This window comes from Clinocottus analis, unplaced genomic scaffold, assembly GCF_023055335.1.
Source record: "Clinocottus analis isolate CAN_PGR_092001 unplaced genomic scaffold, fCliAna1.0.p SCAF_23, whole genome shotgun sequence".
In the NCBI taxonomy this organism is placed as follows: domain Eukaryota; kingdom Metazoa; phylum Chordata; class Actinopteri; order Perciformes; family Cottidae; genus Clinocottus; species Clinocottus analis.
This window is the reverse complement of record NW_027175965.1, coordinates 4888766-4905519: the sequence shown is the minus strand read 5'-3', so window position 1 is coordinate 4905519 and position 16754 is coordinate 4888766. Positions and strand designations below refer to the sequence as shown.

Sequence of the window (16754 nt, the reverse complement as noted above, 5' to 3'; positions counted from 1 at the left end):
TCCCACCCGGTGTGCTGTATGTTATCACCTGAAGACGGTTGAGGACCTTTTCATGCTCCGTACTACAGTAGGAAGCAATGAGCATCCTAGTTTATTTTTAAGATACAATTCCTTTCTCTTTGCACACAATCTAAATCACATTTTAAAAATTTTGGCGCCTTGTAAAGGTGAACCTTTGAAATTGTAACATTTCTGTACCTCTGGTGCCACCTTCAGGCCAAACATCACTTTAATACTTTTATGTTAGTTGCCTTGGGTTGGCCAAGAATAGCAAATGTTTTTTTCTCTATTTTTTATCAAGCGATGTCTTCCATATTGTTCCAATATGTTTTATTGAATATGATACCTTCACCATCTACTACAGAATGTAGTAATTATTACTTTCAAAGCAATGCTTAATGAAATATTGATTCACTGGTTTGCAGAACATGGTAGCAGACTAACCCTTTGAAATTAATGTAATTTAATCTGTGTTGATATGGGGTGTGTGTGCGTATGCGTTTCAGGCCTCAGTGTGCTTCCTCTCTCCTCTCTGAAGCGTTTACAACCTGTCCAACGCGTTTATCTTCTCAGAACTCATAAATATGTGGGGACACTTTAAACCTGCATTGATTTAAAGAAAGATCTGTTCTTTGCTTTACAAGTCATCCAGATGACTCAGTGTACATGTTGGTGGAAGAGGTTCGAGCAGCATTGTAGCCACTGTCGACATTTTTACAACACCTGTGACTGATACACTGTTTTAAAACCCGTTCACCACATTAACTCCACACCACTGAAGCTACAATAAAGATCACAATACAAAAGTGCCACTTTAGACGCTGAAGTGTTTTATTGAATGAAACACCAAGTTGAGAAAGTGAGTAATTTCTGAATTATTAAAAGAAGTATTACTAATATTAGCAGGAAACAGCCAATCGTCTGTGGGTTCGATGTGATTTCTTTTATGTTGCCAAGTTAACCCTGGATGGTATAGAGGCGGACGGCTCAGGAGGAGTAAAAGGAGAAAAGGATCAATAATGGAGACAGAAAATATTTAATTTCACCGACTAAACAACATCACATGGAGAACAAGTGTTTGGCGTCAGATTATTAAATCACTTTATTGTTTAAAATAAGGATAAGCATGCTTACCTTCTTCGTCCACAGTGAACAGCAGCAGCTCAGGTGGTGCATGAGGAAGAAACTATGATCATGGTTAGTAAAACTCTATTCATTTTTATATTATTGAATAAGTACAAGACGAAATTGGAAAACAGAAGCTCATACTTACTTTTTTCATCCAGAGGAAAGAGATGAGGGGAACAAAATGGTTAGTAGGGCAAATAATCTTTGACGTATTGAATATTACCATTAATCATTTATTTTATAGACTACCTAGCTTTTTTGCCAGTTGAAGCAGTTGAAGACATTCTCGTGGCAGATCTAAGAATTAAAGAGACAAACATAAAACATATAAATTTTGCTCAAGTAAGAACAGCATGTCAACAAAAAAGGTGGAGCAGGAGCAGCAGCAGCAGCAGCAGGACCAGGAGGAGCGGGAGGAGCAGCAGGAGGAGCAGCAGGAGGAGCAGCAGGAGGAGCAGCAGGAGGAGCGGGAGGAGCAGCAGGAGGAGCAGCAGGAGGAGCCGGAGGAGCAGCAGGAGGAGCAGCAGGAGGAGCAGCAGCAGGAGGACGGGGAGCAGCAGCAGGAGGACCAGTAGGAGCCGCAGCAGGAGGAGCAGCAGCAGGAGGACGAGGAGCAGCAGGAGGTGGACCAGCAGGAGCCGCAGCAGGAGGAGCAGCAGCAGGAGGAGCAGCAGCAGGAGCAGCAGGAGGAGCGGGAGGAGCAGCAGGAGGAGCAGCAGGAGGAGCGGGAGGAGCAGCAGGAGGAGCAGCAGGAGGAGCCGGAGGAGCAGCAGGAGGAGCAGCAGGAGGAGCAGCAGCAGCAGGAGGACGGGGAGCAGCAGCAGGAGGACCAGTAGGAGCCGCAGCAGGAGGAGCAGCAGCAGGAGGACGAGGAGCAGCAGGAGGTGGACCAGCAGGAGCCGCAGCAGCAGGAGGAGCAGCAGCAGGAGGAGGACGAGGAGCTGCATGAAAACAAGGAGCAGCAGTTAGATGAGGAAGAGGAGCAAAAGGAGTGCAAAAATAAGGGGTACAGAAAGGAGGAGCAGCAGGAGCAGCAGCAGGAGCAGGACAGGGAGCAGCAGCAAGTGGAGCAGCAGGAGGAGCAGCAGGAGCAGCAGGAGCAGCAGGAGCAGCAGGAGGACGAGGAGCAGCAGGAGCACGAGGAGCAGCAGGAGGACGAGGAGCTGCGTGAAAACGAGGAGCAGCAGTTAGGTAAGGAAGAGGAGCAATAGGAGTGCAAAAATAAGGGGTACAGAAAGGAGGAGCAGCAGGAGCAGCAGCAGGAGCAGCAGGACGGGGAGCAGCAGCAGGAGGACCAGCAGGAGGACCAGCAGGAGGAGCAGAAGGACGAGGAGCAGCAGGAGGACGAGGAGCTGCATGAAAACGAGGAGCAGCAGTTAGGTAAGGAAGAGGAGCAATAGGAGTGCAAAAATAAGGGGTACAGAAAGGAGGAGCAGCAGCAGGAGGAGGAGCAGCAAAGGTAACATAGGGAAAAGGAGCAGCACAGCCTTGTTCCCCCCAAGGTGGAGGGAACTGCTGCTCGCTAGGAGGCGGAGCCTCCTGAAGCATCTCGGCAGTGTGCTCAGTGGCTGAGGAGGAAAACATGCATTAGAAAATGTCACAGTCTCCACTTCCATGAAATTCACTTAAACCCTTTAACCCTCGACAATTCCACACAACAACCTTGTTCACATTACCGTTTTTACTACTAAAACATGTCTTGTTTATTCTTCTTCACATAAAAAATAAGCTAAAATAATAGTCAGAAAAACAATAGGCCAACATGCTGTCATGTTTTAATTTATTTCAAGATTTAAGATGTTTTTACTGTCATATGCACAGATAACTGACAGTTATTCTATATTTTGCCAACAACCTGAGGCTCCAGTCCGCACAAGACTGCAAACACTTTAATTCTTGGCACACACTACTTGAACATTTCCTCCCCTCTCCCCGTTTTTCCCTTGACAACACCCACCCACCCACACACTCAACACTGCTAGCAAGCAAGCCGTTTAAGTACTCAATATAAAAGCTTACATAATTCTGAAAACACTATGAACCGTGTTGTTCATGTCTGCATGAAGCAACACTCTAAGAACACGGACAAAGTGTCTATGCGTTATTTTGTAGTCTATCTTTGGAAAATTGTAGTTTCAAGCTGCAGACTGTGACGTCACGTACAGAAATGGCACGGCGGCCATCTTTTTTCTACTTTTTCGACGGCAAATTTGGAAAAAACAAGACCCACAAACAAAAATAACTGCATTTCTCTACCACAATACAAGTGTTAACACATTCCAGACATTTCGAGCTAAAAATATTCAGTTTTTCTGTATAATTATTATGTTACAGCGAAAAAACGTCAAGTGAAAAAACAGCCGAACGTTCCATTTATGATGATGCATTTTTTAAAAGTTGAACATTATTTTACTGATTTTATACCACTTTAAGCATGTAAGAAACATGAATAAACACATTTGACATGAAATTAAAATAGTCTTACCTTTAAAAGTTGAAAAGCTACTGTGAAACTCTGGTCAGCAGGTGGTCCTGAGCAAATTTCTCGGTCAGCAGGTGTCTTCTTCAACTCGGTTTGCCAAAGGTTGGTTATCCAAGGTTTATCGGAGATCAGGTTTCCAAAAGATTTCGGCTTTGCAGCAGAAACAAATTCGCAGTCTAACTTGTTGAAAGTCGAAGTGCGAAGGAACGATTTAGTGAATCTGCAGCCTTTATATAACCTCGGTGGAACTCGATGGTCGTTTCCATGACTCCGTACGTACACACGTAACTTACGTGCGTGCGTACGTACCTGCGTGAGCTACCGAGGGACGATAGAAAGATGAATCTTCATTTGCCTCTACAGAAACTCCAGCAGCATCTCATACAAACGACATGTCCTAACGATTTATTTGAACAACTTCATTTAGGAAACAGTTGTTCAGTTGCCACCGTAGTCAAATCAAAGTAACAATATATTGCAATGTAGAATATTTCCAAGGTATTACTCAAACTGATTAGAAATGTCCAACAAAACAGAATAATTTGGATTTTTAAAAATATTCTTTTATACCAGTTCATCACATTGAGGAATTACAAATGAGTTGCTGCAGGATTTATGGTCTTTATGATATAGATGACCGTAGTCTTGAATTTAAAACAGCGATGTGAGACAGCCCAGTGTTTTATCACAAATTAATCTGAGCAGATCACACTTTCCCAAAGCTGACTGCAGCGGCCGAGGTGGGTGTAAACACGGTCTGCAAGTTTCACTTACCCACTGTATGAAGAGTACACTGGTCTCAAATCGACTTGACACCAGATAACGAAGTATGACTTAAATATCAGACTGACAACAAGAGCGTTTAATCAAGTATGCATTGACGTTAGTAGCATATTGAACAGTCATCACAAGCATAACATATTTGTTTTATTATGTATCTATTATCTCCCTTAAAAGTATTTATTTCATTCACATATTAGTTGCTTTAATTTAAGTGTGAATTAGCATTGAGACGTATCGGTGATTTTTGCTGCCTATTTGGATAAGAAACAAACTAAAAAAACAACAATTTAGACTCGTTATTCTGGCATGTTAATTGATAAACTATTTTCATCAGTTTTTTCTTTCTTTCTTCCAATGGAAACAAGACATGTTTTTATTTAATTGTTTTTATCTCACTGTGTTGTAGTGGAACTATAGATGCGGGACGCCTTTTGGCGAACACGGAAGAAATAATGCGCGTACCAACGTGTTTCGCCCTTCTCGCCACTACCTACTGAGTGACCCTGAGTGCAGCTAAATATCGTGTGAAATATGATGTTTTCAACCTGAGACAGAGGTAACGATGGCGTCCGTGTTTCAGGGCTGCTCGTACATATTGAAAGACAAAGTGGCAAGAAGCCTTCAGTGTGTGACGTCACCCGTTAACTCGCTAATTCATGTTAACAATGTTGTTGTGTCGGTTAACTTTGCATTAGCTTCATAAAGCGGCAAGTGTGCTCAATCGTTACATTTTGTATTGTTTTGCTCTATGTGTATCTGTCTGAGCTTTCGTTGCAGGTAGAAAACAAAAAAGCGTCGATTGCACCACTAATCTATTTGAAATGTTATTGTTTATTAGTCTTAATTTAATTTTTTTTCTTCTTTTGACTGGAATCTTGAATGTGTTCATTTTTTTCCCCAGATGATTATCTCTGTTATATTCAGAAAAAGCACCCTTCCAGCCCAGAAGGTAACACACACTATTTGTGATGTTTGTTTCTTCAAAAGCTCTTTTGCTTATATTTCTAATAATGTATCATTTTAAAACAGAAATTGTATATAAAAAGCTGATCTGAATGTCTTGTCTGTAGGTGTGGCATTGGGCAGGTCCTTCACGAAGATGCTGGACATCAGCCCTGTGCCCGAGGCTGCCGTTTTTAGAAAGGGACACTGGACGAGTGAGACCTCCTGCTGTCCTCAGTTTCGTGAGGACTGCATTCCTCCAGAGGAACCCGATTAGTGCGGCTCCATTTTTAGTGAGCAATCAACACTTCCATTCCTCTGCTGTGAGGCAGAAGAAGCGGCAGAAGCTTGAACCTCCCAGAGAGCTGGATCTGTTGCGCTATGACATGAAGGACTTGTGGAAAGGTCCCAAACCAGCCCTGTACCTTGGGTTTGGAGGACTAATCCCCTTTATCACCCCCACTCTGTTCATGGCTATGACTGAGAGCTACTACCCAGAGTTGGCCTATGCTCAGTTAGCTTACAGCACCTCGATTGTTTCCTTCCTGGGTGGAGCTCGCTGGGGATTTGCTCTTCCTGAGAGCAGCCCAGCCAAACCCGACTGGATCAATCTGGCCAACAGTGTGGTTCCCACCCTGATAGCCTGTGTGGCCATGCTCATGAGCGACAGCATTGTTCCGGCAACCACCATGATTATTATGGGACTAGGAATCTCGCTGCATTATGATCTGTCTCTGCTGCCCACTTATCCCAGCTGGTTCAAAGCGCTTCGCTCCATCCTGACCTTTGTGGCGTTTTTCTCTCTCATTGGTAACCTCACAATTTATGCAATATACCCGGAAAAGAAGCTATTGCCAGATTAAAAAGTGCGTATATAAAATGATAAAGCCACAGTGTTTTTTTGTTGGTGACCTTTTTTTCTTTGGTATTAAGACGTTTCTTCCTCTCTTCTGTCATGACAGGTCTGTCTGGTCATGTTGTGTTTTTATTTTTATAGAAGTTGTTTATTTTATATATCATAGCAAAAACTGGCTTCTGTAAAAGCAGTTCTTGCTCAATGAATATCAAATAAATGCTTATGTTGTACAATACAAGTACTTTTGACTTGACTTGATGTGAGAAAGTATAAAACTAACTTTTAGAAGGTGTAATCAAGAAATGATTTCTGATTATTCAGAAATTAAAATGATCAAAACGGAGCTTTTAAATTAGTAAGCAGATGAAGAGCTTTTTTTTTTAGTCCCTTTTAATTCGACGCTACAAATTAGCAGAGCCACGTTGTCTTTTTACGCGGCCAGGATCAGACAGCGGAAGTCACGTCGCTGAGAAAAAGGGTATTACAAAAGATCTAAAGTGGAGTAATCTGTGCTTAAAGCCTTGGGTCAAATGCACACCATCACATTGCAACACCCAAGGTGTGAATGAACACTTGTACTCATTCTACAATACATCTGGGTTTGCGGTGCAAGTTTTGAGATTCAATAGGTTTTAAGACCACAACTGATTCATTACATTTATAACAGACATCAAAAGTATTCAAAGGTTACATTTTATTCGCAGTAAGCTGAAAACAAATACACTGAAAACGTCTCACTTTTGTATTCAAATGTCTTTATTACTGTAAACACCAACATCTAATGAACCACATCTTGGATAGAAAGGCAAATAAAGGGTGCGGTCCATAGATGTCTATGAAAAAGCAAACAAGGCACATGACTCCCATTCCCCAGGCTTGAAAAAAATCTGTTCCATAAAAGGACATACCCATCTCAAACATACCAGAATGTCAATCACCAAAGTGTAAATACAGTATTGCACTTCAAATGTTTCCTCATTTCTTGAAGGAAGCAGCTCCCCACTCGCACAATATTTTGGTAAACCGTGTATAAAGCTAAAGTGAAAATCGGTTTATCCAAGACTGACGCTGGCTCGAATCTGTGTCTCGTAAATCATTATTTATTCATTCTTTAGAAGATAAGTCCTGCAATGACTCCATCTGCAGTGCTTTGCGTCTTTGGTGACCTACAGGTAAACAAGCTCTTTACATGACAGTTTCCCTAATATGTTAGAAGTGACGTGTTTTGATGAAAATGTTTTTTGTTTTTTTTAAATCCTGCTCAACACTCTGACGGACACAGACAGTCACAGAAAACTCCGCTGCCTACTTTTGAATACCCAAGCCATCCCTCATGTTCTCATACACCACGTAGCTGATGCTGACAGCCGGTATGACCTTCATGAAATTGGGCAGGATGCCACGGTAAAGTCCGAAGAAGCCTTCCTTTTTCAAGATCTTCTTCACCATCAGATTCATAGGCAGCTGCTCCGAGCCCTCGAGAGAAGCTGAGAAACAAAGTAGAGATACCAGTGTCAGATAATGATGTCAGTGCTTTAATTTAGTATACAATTTGTATTAGACCCTCATGTATCTTCATGTCCATTTAATAATCAGAGTCAATCTTAAAATCGCAAAGTTCATGAGCCACATGAAACCGTCCCCACACTGCTGTCCCAAAAACCACTAGGAAAGAATATTTCTGAACCTTTGGATTTACCCTGCAATAACTTGTTAATAAGTTGCAGGAAAACGTACACAATGACATAATGATGTCATTATGTCGCTCAACATCAACTCAATCTCCACTTCAGCTACAGTCGTGCAGTGCCTTTCAGTGGTTATTCATCCATTTATTTACTACATTCGGTGTAAATCCTTCTGGATTTACACCGAATGTAAATCCAGAGCAATGGGAGCAATGCGCTAAATTCAGAAGTTGACAGCGTCTCGAGTGGATTTGGGTTCTCTGCACCTTGTGCCTGCATCCTAGTGCGGATCAGAGCCAGCGGGTAGCTGGTCAGCTGGCCACACGTGCTGGAGAGAGTACCGCAGCCAAGCAGCACCAGAATGCCAGGGTTGGCCGAGTCTTTCGCGTAGTGGGACAACCAGAGGTTCTTCAAGCTCTGGAGAGGATGAAGAAGTGTTTGTGCATGAGAGAGAGAAAATGGAGTATTAGTTGTGCGACATCGACAATACAACATACCGAGTGGAAATCCTTCATGGCTTTCAATGACAAGTGATGTTGCGTAATGGAAGCGGAGCGTTGCGTTTGCATTTTCCCACGTACCTCGTACACGGCCAGATCTATGCCAGCGTATGGGATGATGCCCAGAAGATTGGGGACGTAGCCCTTGTAAAATGCCTTCACTCCCTCCTTCTTCAAGATTTGCTTGGCACAGTCGAGCATTCCAGAGTACTGTCCAGTCTTCCTCAGGGTCAGGCGGGTTTTCATCACCTGCAGAGGCAAATAAGCTGTTCTTCACCTGACAGCACTTTTGTTGATTGCAGCTTAACAATTGAAAAATATATTTTGAATAAAAGAATCAAGGGGAAAAGGGAATCTGCATTATCTTCCGTAAAGTCGCTCACATCAGTTTACTTTGCCCTTTATTTCCCGGTTGGACTGAAAAAGGCAGGATTTTGATTGATTTAGAGTAAAACATTCACGTTCACAGGACAATTAATGTAGAGCAGACGACCTGATGCCACTCCTCACACTCAGATATTAAACAAACCAATAACACAGATCAGCCTGGAAGTGTCTCGCCCCCCTGCTCACCTCCATGGGGTAGATGACGGTTTGTGCTGTGGCTCCAGCCAGCGATCCAGCCAGGAACCTCTCGTGGGTCTTCACCTTCCCTGGTTCACTGGACAGCATCTTCTTGAACTAATGAAACACAGTGACAAGCAGCTGAAGGACGCTTGAGGACCATTAGTGTCAGTAGTAATAGACCTCAGCTGAAATTGCATCTTGGGGGTGTCAGTATACATTTTTCTATGCCGATATGACAGTGTATACTGCAATTCTTTACCTGCTCATAGGCCATAAATTTAATGGCCGTCTCCGGGGCAATCTTCAGTACGTTGATGCCGTTTCCTCTCCACAGAGACGCCAGGCCTCCTTCTTTTAACATCTGCTTAAAACCACCAACCAGGCTGATTTTGTTGCTCTTGGACGAATGCACCTGTGTACAGAAAACCCTGCATTGTCAATCATTACTTTAAAAAAGTAAGTGCATTTGTATAGTATTAAATGCAGCAGTTAAGCTCCCGTGAACACAATTACAAACAGGTTAACCACCTAAATTATTTTCACTTTTGCCACATTATCTATTGTAACAGCTTCTCTACATTCTATTGGAATGACATCACATGATACAGCAAATTACCATATGCATAATACCAGTGGTACGTGAATACTCTGCTTCAACTAAAACATGTTTTAGTTCGGTTTGAAAGTCACGTTCATTGAAAATGTTAAACAAATACAACATTTATTAAGATATATTATGTGAAATATATATTATTAAAACACATTAATTAAGAACATATGACAGGGGTATGACAGACAACTAATAGAAAATGCGTACACACCTGCATGAACACCTTCATCCTGTCCAGCGGGGCGGTTCCTGTGCGGGACACGGCGCCGGCCATGGCCCCCGCTGACAGCTGCTTCCACCACATGCCGGTTGTCTTCTCCTCCTCGGTGAACTCATCTGGGATGGAGAGGCTGTCTCCGATGTCCAGCGCCTACACACGGAACGATATATGTGTAGAAGTCAGCAAGAACATCAGCAAGGAGCATCAACATTTTAGAGCCAGAACACGAGAGGGCTGACAAAACAGATCTGAATTTCACGAGAGCTTTGTATTGCTTCAAATATAATTAAAAGCCCAAGGAAGTCTGCTTTTTATATACATTTAAAAAAAATAATGATAATAGCGCTTTAAAAAGCTACTTGAAGGCCCTTTACATGGCAAAAACAGAAAGAATAGAAACAATGACAATATAAAAAAAAGACATCAAGTTAATCACACAGCTTCAAAACAGTACGATTAGCAGCTTCGCCGCCCTCAACTTAATTACCCGGCAGGATTAATAAAACCGAATGTCCTTGTCCAAAGTCTTACATAACTACACGTTCAAGCTGCGAGATCAAATATATTGTTGCACGGCCCTTTTTGAAACCGGTTGATGAATACAACGACATCAAATCAAATAATGTGCTTTCTCACTTCCAACTGCAATATAGTTTACACAGTTCAGTTAGATTATCATAACAATGTATCAATCATAAGGTGATATAAAGGCTTGCATTGATGATTCCTTAAATTTAGAGTAACATATTCTGTCGTGCCCAGACTTCTGGTACAAGAGAGAATATTCTGTCACAACAGAAATGTGTCCGATTATAGACGCAGGACAAACCAACACCAACATCTCTACAATGTACTAAAACAAGCAATGAATACAAGCTCTGCTAAGTTTAACTGAGACTTTGTCAGATATGTGGGGATATAATGGAGGGACAAAATATTTAGAAACATCTAAAAAAAAATATGTTGAATTCAATTCAACTGCTTCTATACCTTGGTCACACAGTCTCAATAAAAACTGAACATTAGAAGTATTGGAGTGCATCAGAGTAGCTCACTTTAAAAAAAAAAGCAAAAACTATATACAAGCTAAAGGACTAAGGGTGGATTTGAGATAGTTTAAGTAAAGAAACCCCTTAAATTGTGTTAATACAACATTGCATCAACAATGTTTACTGTATGGGGCATTTTACAGTTGAAAAACCACCATGTGAGCACCCTCTAGTGGACGAAGTAAGTCATGACAAGACTATTTCTGAATTACCATAAACATGTTATTTCTGCAATTTCTCGTAACTTAATTGCCAATTTATTGACAAAATTGGCAAAGCAGATGCATAAATCAAGTTTTCCTTCATGACCAGACAACAACCTGGACTGTGAGAATAAAAATCCAAACCCACCATGTCCACCTCCACCTCATAGAGCCCCCAATCATCCTCCAAGTCGATGAAGAACCAGTTTCTGTGCTGCTGTTGCTGCTGCTGCTGAGGGTGCAGCAGAGCCATGGCTATCCCAGGCCTTTGATTTAGCCGCCGATCCAGTGCAATACAGTCCCAGTGCTGTACGAGCTCCCTCGTGAACTCTGTTTCTCAGACAGATCAGGATCCTTAACATAAGAGGCCCAGGTCAGACGTCAAGGGTCTGCAGATCCGATCCAGAGCGAGTGGAGAAACCCTGAATCCAGAGTGGCCGGTAACCATCGACGTGAATACTGGAGATGGTGGGAAGCTATATCACTTCCATGGATGTCACCAAGCACTTGCTTCACACAGAGCTCGCTCCTTGTCCTGTCCTCTGGAGTCACTTCCTCCCTCCGTGACCTGTCTACGTCCCACTGACAAACTAATCCCTCTGAAATTAGCTTACGTCCAGCTCACTTTAGCCGCCACAGGTCTGTTTGACCTCTGATGTTGCGCCAGTGAACAGAGGCAGCGGACGTGAGAGATTAGCCATTGACTGGAGTTTATCCGTGTCTCTGTCATGCAACCATGGTCAAGTATAATTCTTTAGAGTAAAACAAACATGTCTATGTGTGAAATTTTGATTATTATTCGTTGAAAACAGTTTAGGTGTTATTGTGTTTGATATTGAATGTTCATCAACAATTGTTAATAAAGATTTATAGAGCGGGAACAGAAGGATCTCACTTGGTGTGATAAATAAATTGACTCGTGAAATATTGTTTTTGTGCTTTTGGGCTTCTTTTTCCACTTTACTCCCTCCGTTTCTCACCACTTCTGTGGATTTGACTGAGTGTGTTGAGAAAAATAAGATCTGTTGTGGACCAAACATTAAACAAAAATATTTAGGCTTATTGTTGAGGTCTCTTTTGGTTTGAATGGATGGAGCTGGTGAATACCACAAAAGTATTTGTTGTTTTCCCTGAGAAAATGGCAGTAAGCACGTCACTGGTGTCAAGACCAGTCTGAGCAGGACAAATAAAGCAGTAGTTAGAAATTGCATTTAAATAAAAATGGAAGCGACATAGAAGAACACTTTACCTTCATGTCTTTTGGCTGTTCCAAACGTTACTTTTAAGAACCATCATGCTAAAGTTTGGTCCACAACAGATCTTATCTTGGCAACATACTCAGTTAAACATGTTTTCTTTTGTCTCCATCATTCTTATGTCTCACTCACACTCACACACACACACACACACACACACACACACACACACACACACACACACACACACACCTCACCGTGGAGTGCTTCCAGTAGCGGATAATCTCCTGCAGGTTGGTGGCCGTGTTGAACAGGAAGTGCTCCCTCCATTCATTCCAGTCTAAAGTCATGGTGCCGTCCACATCGATGCTGTACAAGGAAAGACAGAAGATTAATAAAACAAATGATTTAAATAAAAATTCGGACTCATGTAACTGGGCCCACTTATTGGCTCGTGTGTGCAAAAGTGATTTGTGTTTTTTGTATTTCAGTTTTGGAGGGAGAACTAGGGTTGGACAGTAAATTATCTCATTTTAGATGTGACCTAAATTTACAGATTTTTGATTTCTTTCGCCTATTTTATAAAATAAAGTGTGGACGAGAGAGAGAGAGAGAGAGAGAGACAGAGAGACAGAGAGACAGACAGACGGGGTTCAGCAACAAACTGGAAGGCCCCAAAACTGATTGAACCAGAGGTTGAAGCAACAGATCAATCTGCTTTCCAGAATCTTGAACGGGTAATATTTGATCGGGATAAACAAAGAAGACAATGAATAAAATATCTCGCACGTATATGTTTTGATCTTTCATATTTGATAAGATTAGAAAAAAGTCCCAATTTATCTTCAAGTCACATGACGAAGCTCTCCACCAAAACAAATGTGCCGCTGTATAAGAAACAATGATGACACTCTTTTCCAAATCCCACTCACTGTCGCGAGAGCGGCAACCGTAGTGGTGAGGGAGTGGTAGTGGTGCATAGTGGTGAGCATGCAAACAAGAAGTAGATCACAAGTTATCATTCAAACCGCCGACAATTATAACAGTAACAATCATTTGGGCAACCTTAGATGCAAAACAACACATGAAAAGGGAGTAACTGATTTATTTCCGAGCTTCGGTTGTATACTTTGAAACAAATTCATGAACGTAAGGAAGCCACGCGTCTCCTGTCAGTCAGTTTCTGTCCTCGTCTGCTCTGAATGAACATCTTTCGTTCATTTCCTTCCCTTCTGACACACTCATCAACTACTCTCTGTGGTTTTCGGAACAAACTTGAGTCACGATCATGCACATCCTGCTTTTGTTCTCTTATAGGTCTCCCTATCACGCGTGCTCCCGTACATCTGCTGCTTCCCGCTTTGTTTATGCAAATACAGAACACGTATTTTATGCAAATACAGAAAACGTATTTCATGCAAATACAGAACATGGGAGCTCACTGCATTAAACCTGGTGAAGGTAGAAAGGTAGAGAGTAGCAGAGCAAACAACGACATGCGGTATTTGGAACCAATATTTACCACATTATATGTGTTTTTATTTGGTTAAACTGATGCCAAAACTGAGTAATCTTTCAGTTGTGTAAATATTCTCTTTAAGTTTTAATTTTTAACTTTAGACGTAGAAGATAACATTAGCCTGAATGTTAATTTCCTCATGTCCAGAGGCAAACGTGTGCCGTCTTTGTACACTTTAATAAAAGAGACTACGCTTGAACCGTTTATTCTTCCACTTGATTCGATGTGCCGGTGGCTTTCTCACTCTGATTCAAACGACGAGGCAGGAAATAAACCGTGTGGCGTCAGTAACCGACGAGCCAATCAGGAGTCACTTTAGTCAATGAGCACGATGTGGGTGCAATTATTATGAATAGACTAGTAATATTTTAACAATACTGATAACGGATATTGTTTGTGGGAATATAATGTTTTTAATCTGGTTTTAGAAATAAGATGGCTCAAATTATAATTATTAATTATTATTAGAGGTCTGTATTTAGTAACAAAAAAAATGAACGTGTTTAACTTATAACTCCGCCCTCAACTTGCAATGCTGACAACGACCGGCAGGGACTAATCAATGTCATGAAAATGTACATTAATTGTATTAATTCATTTTACTCCACCAACTCCATTTTTGTTTTTCCACAGGATGCAGTGGGCGGAGTTATGCTCAGACCTGAGAGTAATGATCTCATTCCTACATGTTGGAATTCAGTCAGGCGGCCTGTCATCTCTTTATCACGCCGCTCCGTAAGCACAGAGCCAAGTGACAGACCGACCTGGTTATCAGTCCCTCACACTGGTGCCCACCCATAACATATCTCTTTCACTTTTAGTTGAAGGTTTGTCTTGCGGGAAGAGGATATTTTCATGAGCCTTTTTCTCAGCTAACTCTTTACAGCACTCTAAGCACTGCAGAGCGATCTTCCTCAACGGGTCAGACGTACCTTTGAAGGATCTTCTGCGCCTCCTCTTTGCTGATGTCCAGTCCCAGATCGGCAAGCGACTGCTTTATCTCCATAAAGTCCACTCGACCTGTTGGAAAATATAAAAGCACAAGTGGAATGCTCAGGCTTTAGTTTGACTATTTTGGTAAATCAGGCCCGTTTGCTAGATTTGATAGTTACAGCATACCATCATTGTTTTTATCCAAGCTCTTGAAGGTAAGTCGTAACTTCTTCTCATGTTCCCTCAGATACTTGGAGAACTCGTTGAAGTCGAGCCCTTCGTCGTTGTCCTGGTCTCCAGAGGAAATTATTTTCTAAAGAAAAACACAGAATATTAGGAATCCACTTTCCTCACGTCGTTGAGTCTGATCGTCTGTTGGCTGTCTGACCCTCACTGGGCAGTGCGAGAGGTTTTGGGGAACGCCTCTGCTTCATTCTGTCCGTTTGGAGGTAGAATAATACAGAAAAATCTTCCTTTGATTCTATGTTGCCGGCTTTGCTTCAGTTACATTTGAGTTTGCTAACGCTTAATTCATTTGCAAAGTGTAAATAAAGACTGTTTTTGTTATGCTGTATGATCCGTTCAACAGAGGGAACCTGGGCCTCAGTGGTGCCACGTTGGTGCAATCCACCTGGAAATGAATCACTGGAAAGATAGAAAAATCAGCTGGTGCGCATGTTTATTAGCGTCAGCGTTTTTTACAACACCAGGAATCAGTGACCCCTCTTAACATTTTCTCCTGACTCATACTTTGAAAGCTATTAGACTCACTGATGAGTGTAAGGAATGTGAGTATTTGATTAGCTAAAAGGTGGGACCTTCCTCTTCAAGTCACAGCCCACAATAAAAGCTCACCTGCACCTACAGATTGAATTGAGACCGTTTCATTCATTCTGGTGCACCTTTTTTTTCATCTGCTCTTTACCAGCCTCACACTGTTGTTATTGTTAGTAGAGAAACCAGATATAGTTTTGTTTTACTATCAGGGGGAAATATTTGAGAAAATGAGACTCATGTTGAGGTTCTGAAAGGATCTCATGAGAGGTACAACGTGTGCATTTGAAATCAGTCGCAAAAATGTAAAGAATGTATTTGAGGTAATCCCTGATATAGAGAGATATAGAAGACTACTCTATTCAAACTAAAGCATAATCCAAAGATTACCCATAATTAAGATGTTTGTTTTAGCTCCAAACGTAAAAGTTAAACACACAATAGAGTACCATGCATCTTAAAACTGTGTGACAGTAAAGATACTCTCCCAGAGGCGTGGACTTGATCTGTGCAGGTTATTTAAGGTCGATGCAGAGTAATTAAAATGTGCAGCCAGTTCAGTTCCTTCAGGAATGCGGTACTACAGAATAAACATAACAAACTGTCCCTAAGCAGCCTTTAGGCGATAGTTTACTGCATCCAGGTTTCTACCTGAGCTGCTCCTTTCCCACTTTTGATGCCCATCGCAGCCAGGCCTGCCTTCAGCTCGGCCACATCCACTTTCCCATCCTTGTTGGCGTCCAGCTTGGCGAACAGATCATCGTACACTTTCGACGCATCTTCGGCGCACTGGCAATCCGTAAAAAACAGCTTCCTTATGCCGGCATACATTGTTGAACTGAGAACGAAAACGCGCTGCACACAGAGGCCGAAGTCGGGCAATTAAACTGCTGTGGAAACACACACACGCGCGCGCACACACACACACACACACACAACCCGATGCCTGTGGCTGGCACTTCTGGTTTTGAAGCGGCAGGATCGTCCCGTGTGATTTCAAGGAGATTTCCGCAGTGCAGCCTGGAGGAAAAGTCGCAGGAGATCCTTCATTAGTTATCGTGGTAACGAATCCGGTGTGTTGGGTTTAACGCTGTTTTAGAGGAAGGTGAGGTAGGTTGACAGCGTTGAGCAGAAGGGTGGGGCCACTTGGTTTAGTTTTCCTGAAGACCTCCTCTTTTACTGCGCACACACACGCACATCCACACCCACGCAGACATATACGCACAGACACACCCTTCAGCAGGAACTACACACTGGCTACTATCCAAAAAGTTTTCTTTATTATTCACTGACAAGATTTTACG

At 42.2% G+C, this 16754-nt stretch overlaps 3 protein-coding genes across 3 annotated transcripts; 1 reads left to right on the top strand and 2 right to left on the bottom strand.

Moving 5' to 3' along the window:
- Positions 1 to 810: 810 nt before the first annotated feature.
- Positions 811 to 4004, bottom strand: LOC137793782 (uncharacterized). The gene is made up of 4 exons (XM_068590137.1): positions 4000 to 4004; positions 3614 to 3830; positions 1274 to 2069; positions 811 to 1186 (listed from the first exon to the last, which is right to left on the bottom strand). The coding sequence occupies exons 1-3, from the start codon at positions 4002 to 4004 to the stop codon at positions 1485 to 1487; spliced, it is 807 nt and encodes a 268-aa protein (XP_068446238.1). The 3' UTR covers positions 811 to 1186; positions 1274 to 1484.
- An 846-nt stretch (positions 4005 to 4850) lies between these two features.
- LOC137793658 (transmembrane protein 69-like) lies at positions 4851 to 6329 on the top strand. The gene is made up of 3 exons (XM_068589940.1): positions 4851 to 4949; positions 5295 to 5342; positions 5464 to 6329. The coding sequence occupies exons 2-3, from the start codon at positions 5295 to 5297 to the stop codon at positions 6196 to 6198; spliced, it is 783 nt and encodes a 260-aa protein (XP_068446041.1). The 5' UTR covers positions 4851 to 4949; the 3' UTR covers positions 6199 to 6329.
- Positions 6330 to 6940: 611 nt separating this feature from the next.
- Positions 6941 to 16592, bottom strand: slc25a24 (solute carrier family 25 member 24). Its single transcript, XM_068589651.1, has 10 exons — positions 16102 to 16592; positions 14863 to 14989; positions 14676 to 14763; positions 12482 to 12593; positions 9768 to 9926; positions 9206 to 9358; positions 8953 to 9060; positions 8461 to 8628; positions 8146 to 8296; positions 6941 to 7678 (listed from the first exon to the last, which is right to left on the bottom strand). Exons 1-10 carry the CDS (start codon positions 16279 to 16281, stop codon positions 7497 to 7499), a joined length of 1428 nt encoding a protein of 475 aa, XP_068445752.1. The 5' UTR covers positions 16282 to 16592; the 3' UTR covers positions 6941 to 7496.
- Between the last annotated feature and the right edge of the window lie 162 nt (positions 16593 to 16754).

Coding starts and splice junctions, on each gene's coding strand:
- LOC137793658 (XM_068589940.1), top strand. CDS start 5,295: ATGATTATCTCTGTTATATTCAGAAAAAGCACCCTTCCAGCCCAGAAG. Junction 5,343..5,463: donor GCACCCTTCCAGCCCAGAAG/GTAACACACACT, acceptor TCTTGTCTGTAG/GTGTGGCATTGGGCAGGTCC.
- slc25a24 (XM_068589651.1), bottom strand. CDS start 16,281: ATGTATGCCGGCATAAGGAAGCTGTTTTTTACGGATTGCCAGTGCGCC. Junction 12,594..14,675: donor GCGCAGAAGATCCTTCAAAG/GTACGTCTGACC, acceptor TTCCTTGTACAG/CATCGATGTGGACGGCACCA. Junction 9,927..12,481: donor GCTACTGGAAGCACTCCACG/GTGAGGTGTGTG, acceptor TTCCGTGTGTAG/GCGCTGGACATCGGAGACAG.
- LOC137793782 (XM_068590137.1), bottom strand. Junction 2,070..3,613: donor TAGCTTTTCAACTTTTAAAG/GTAAGACTATTT, acceptor GTTTTCATGCAG/CTCCTCGTCCTCCTCCTGCT.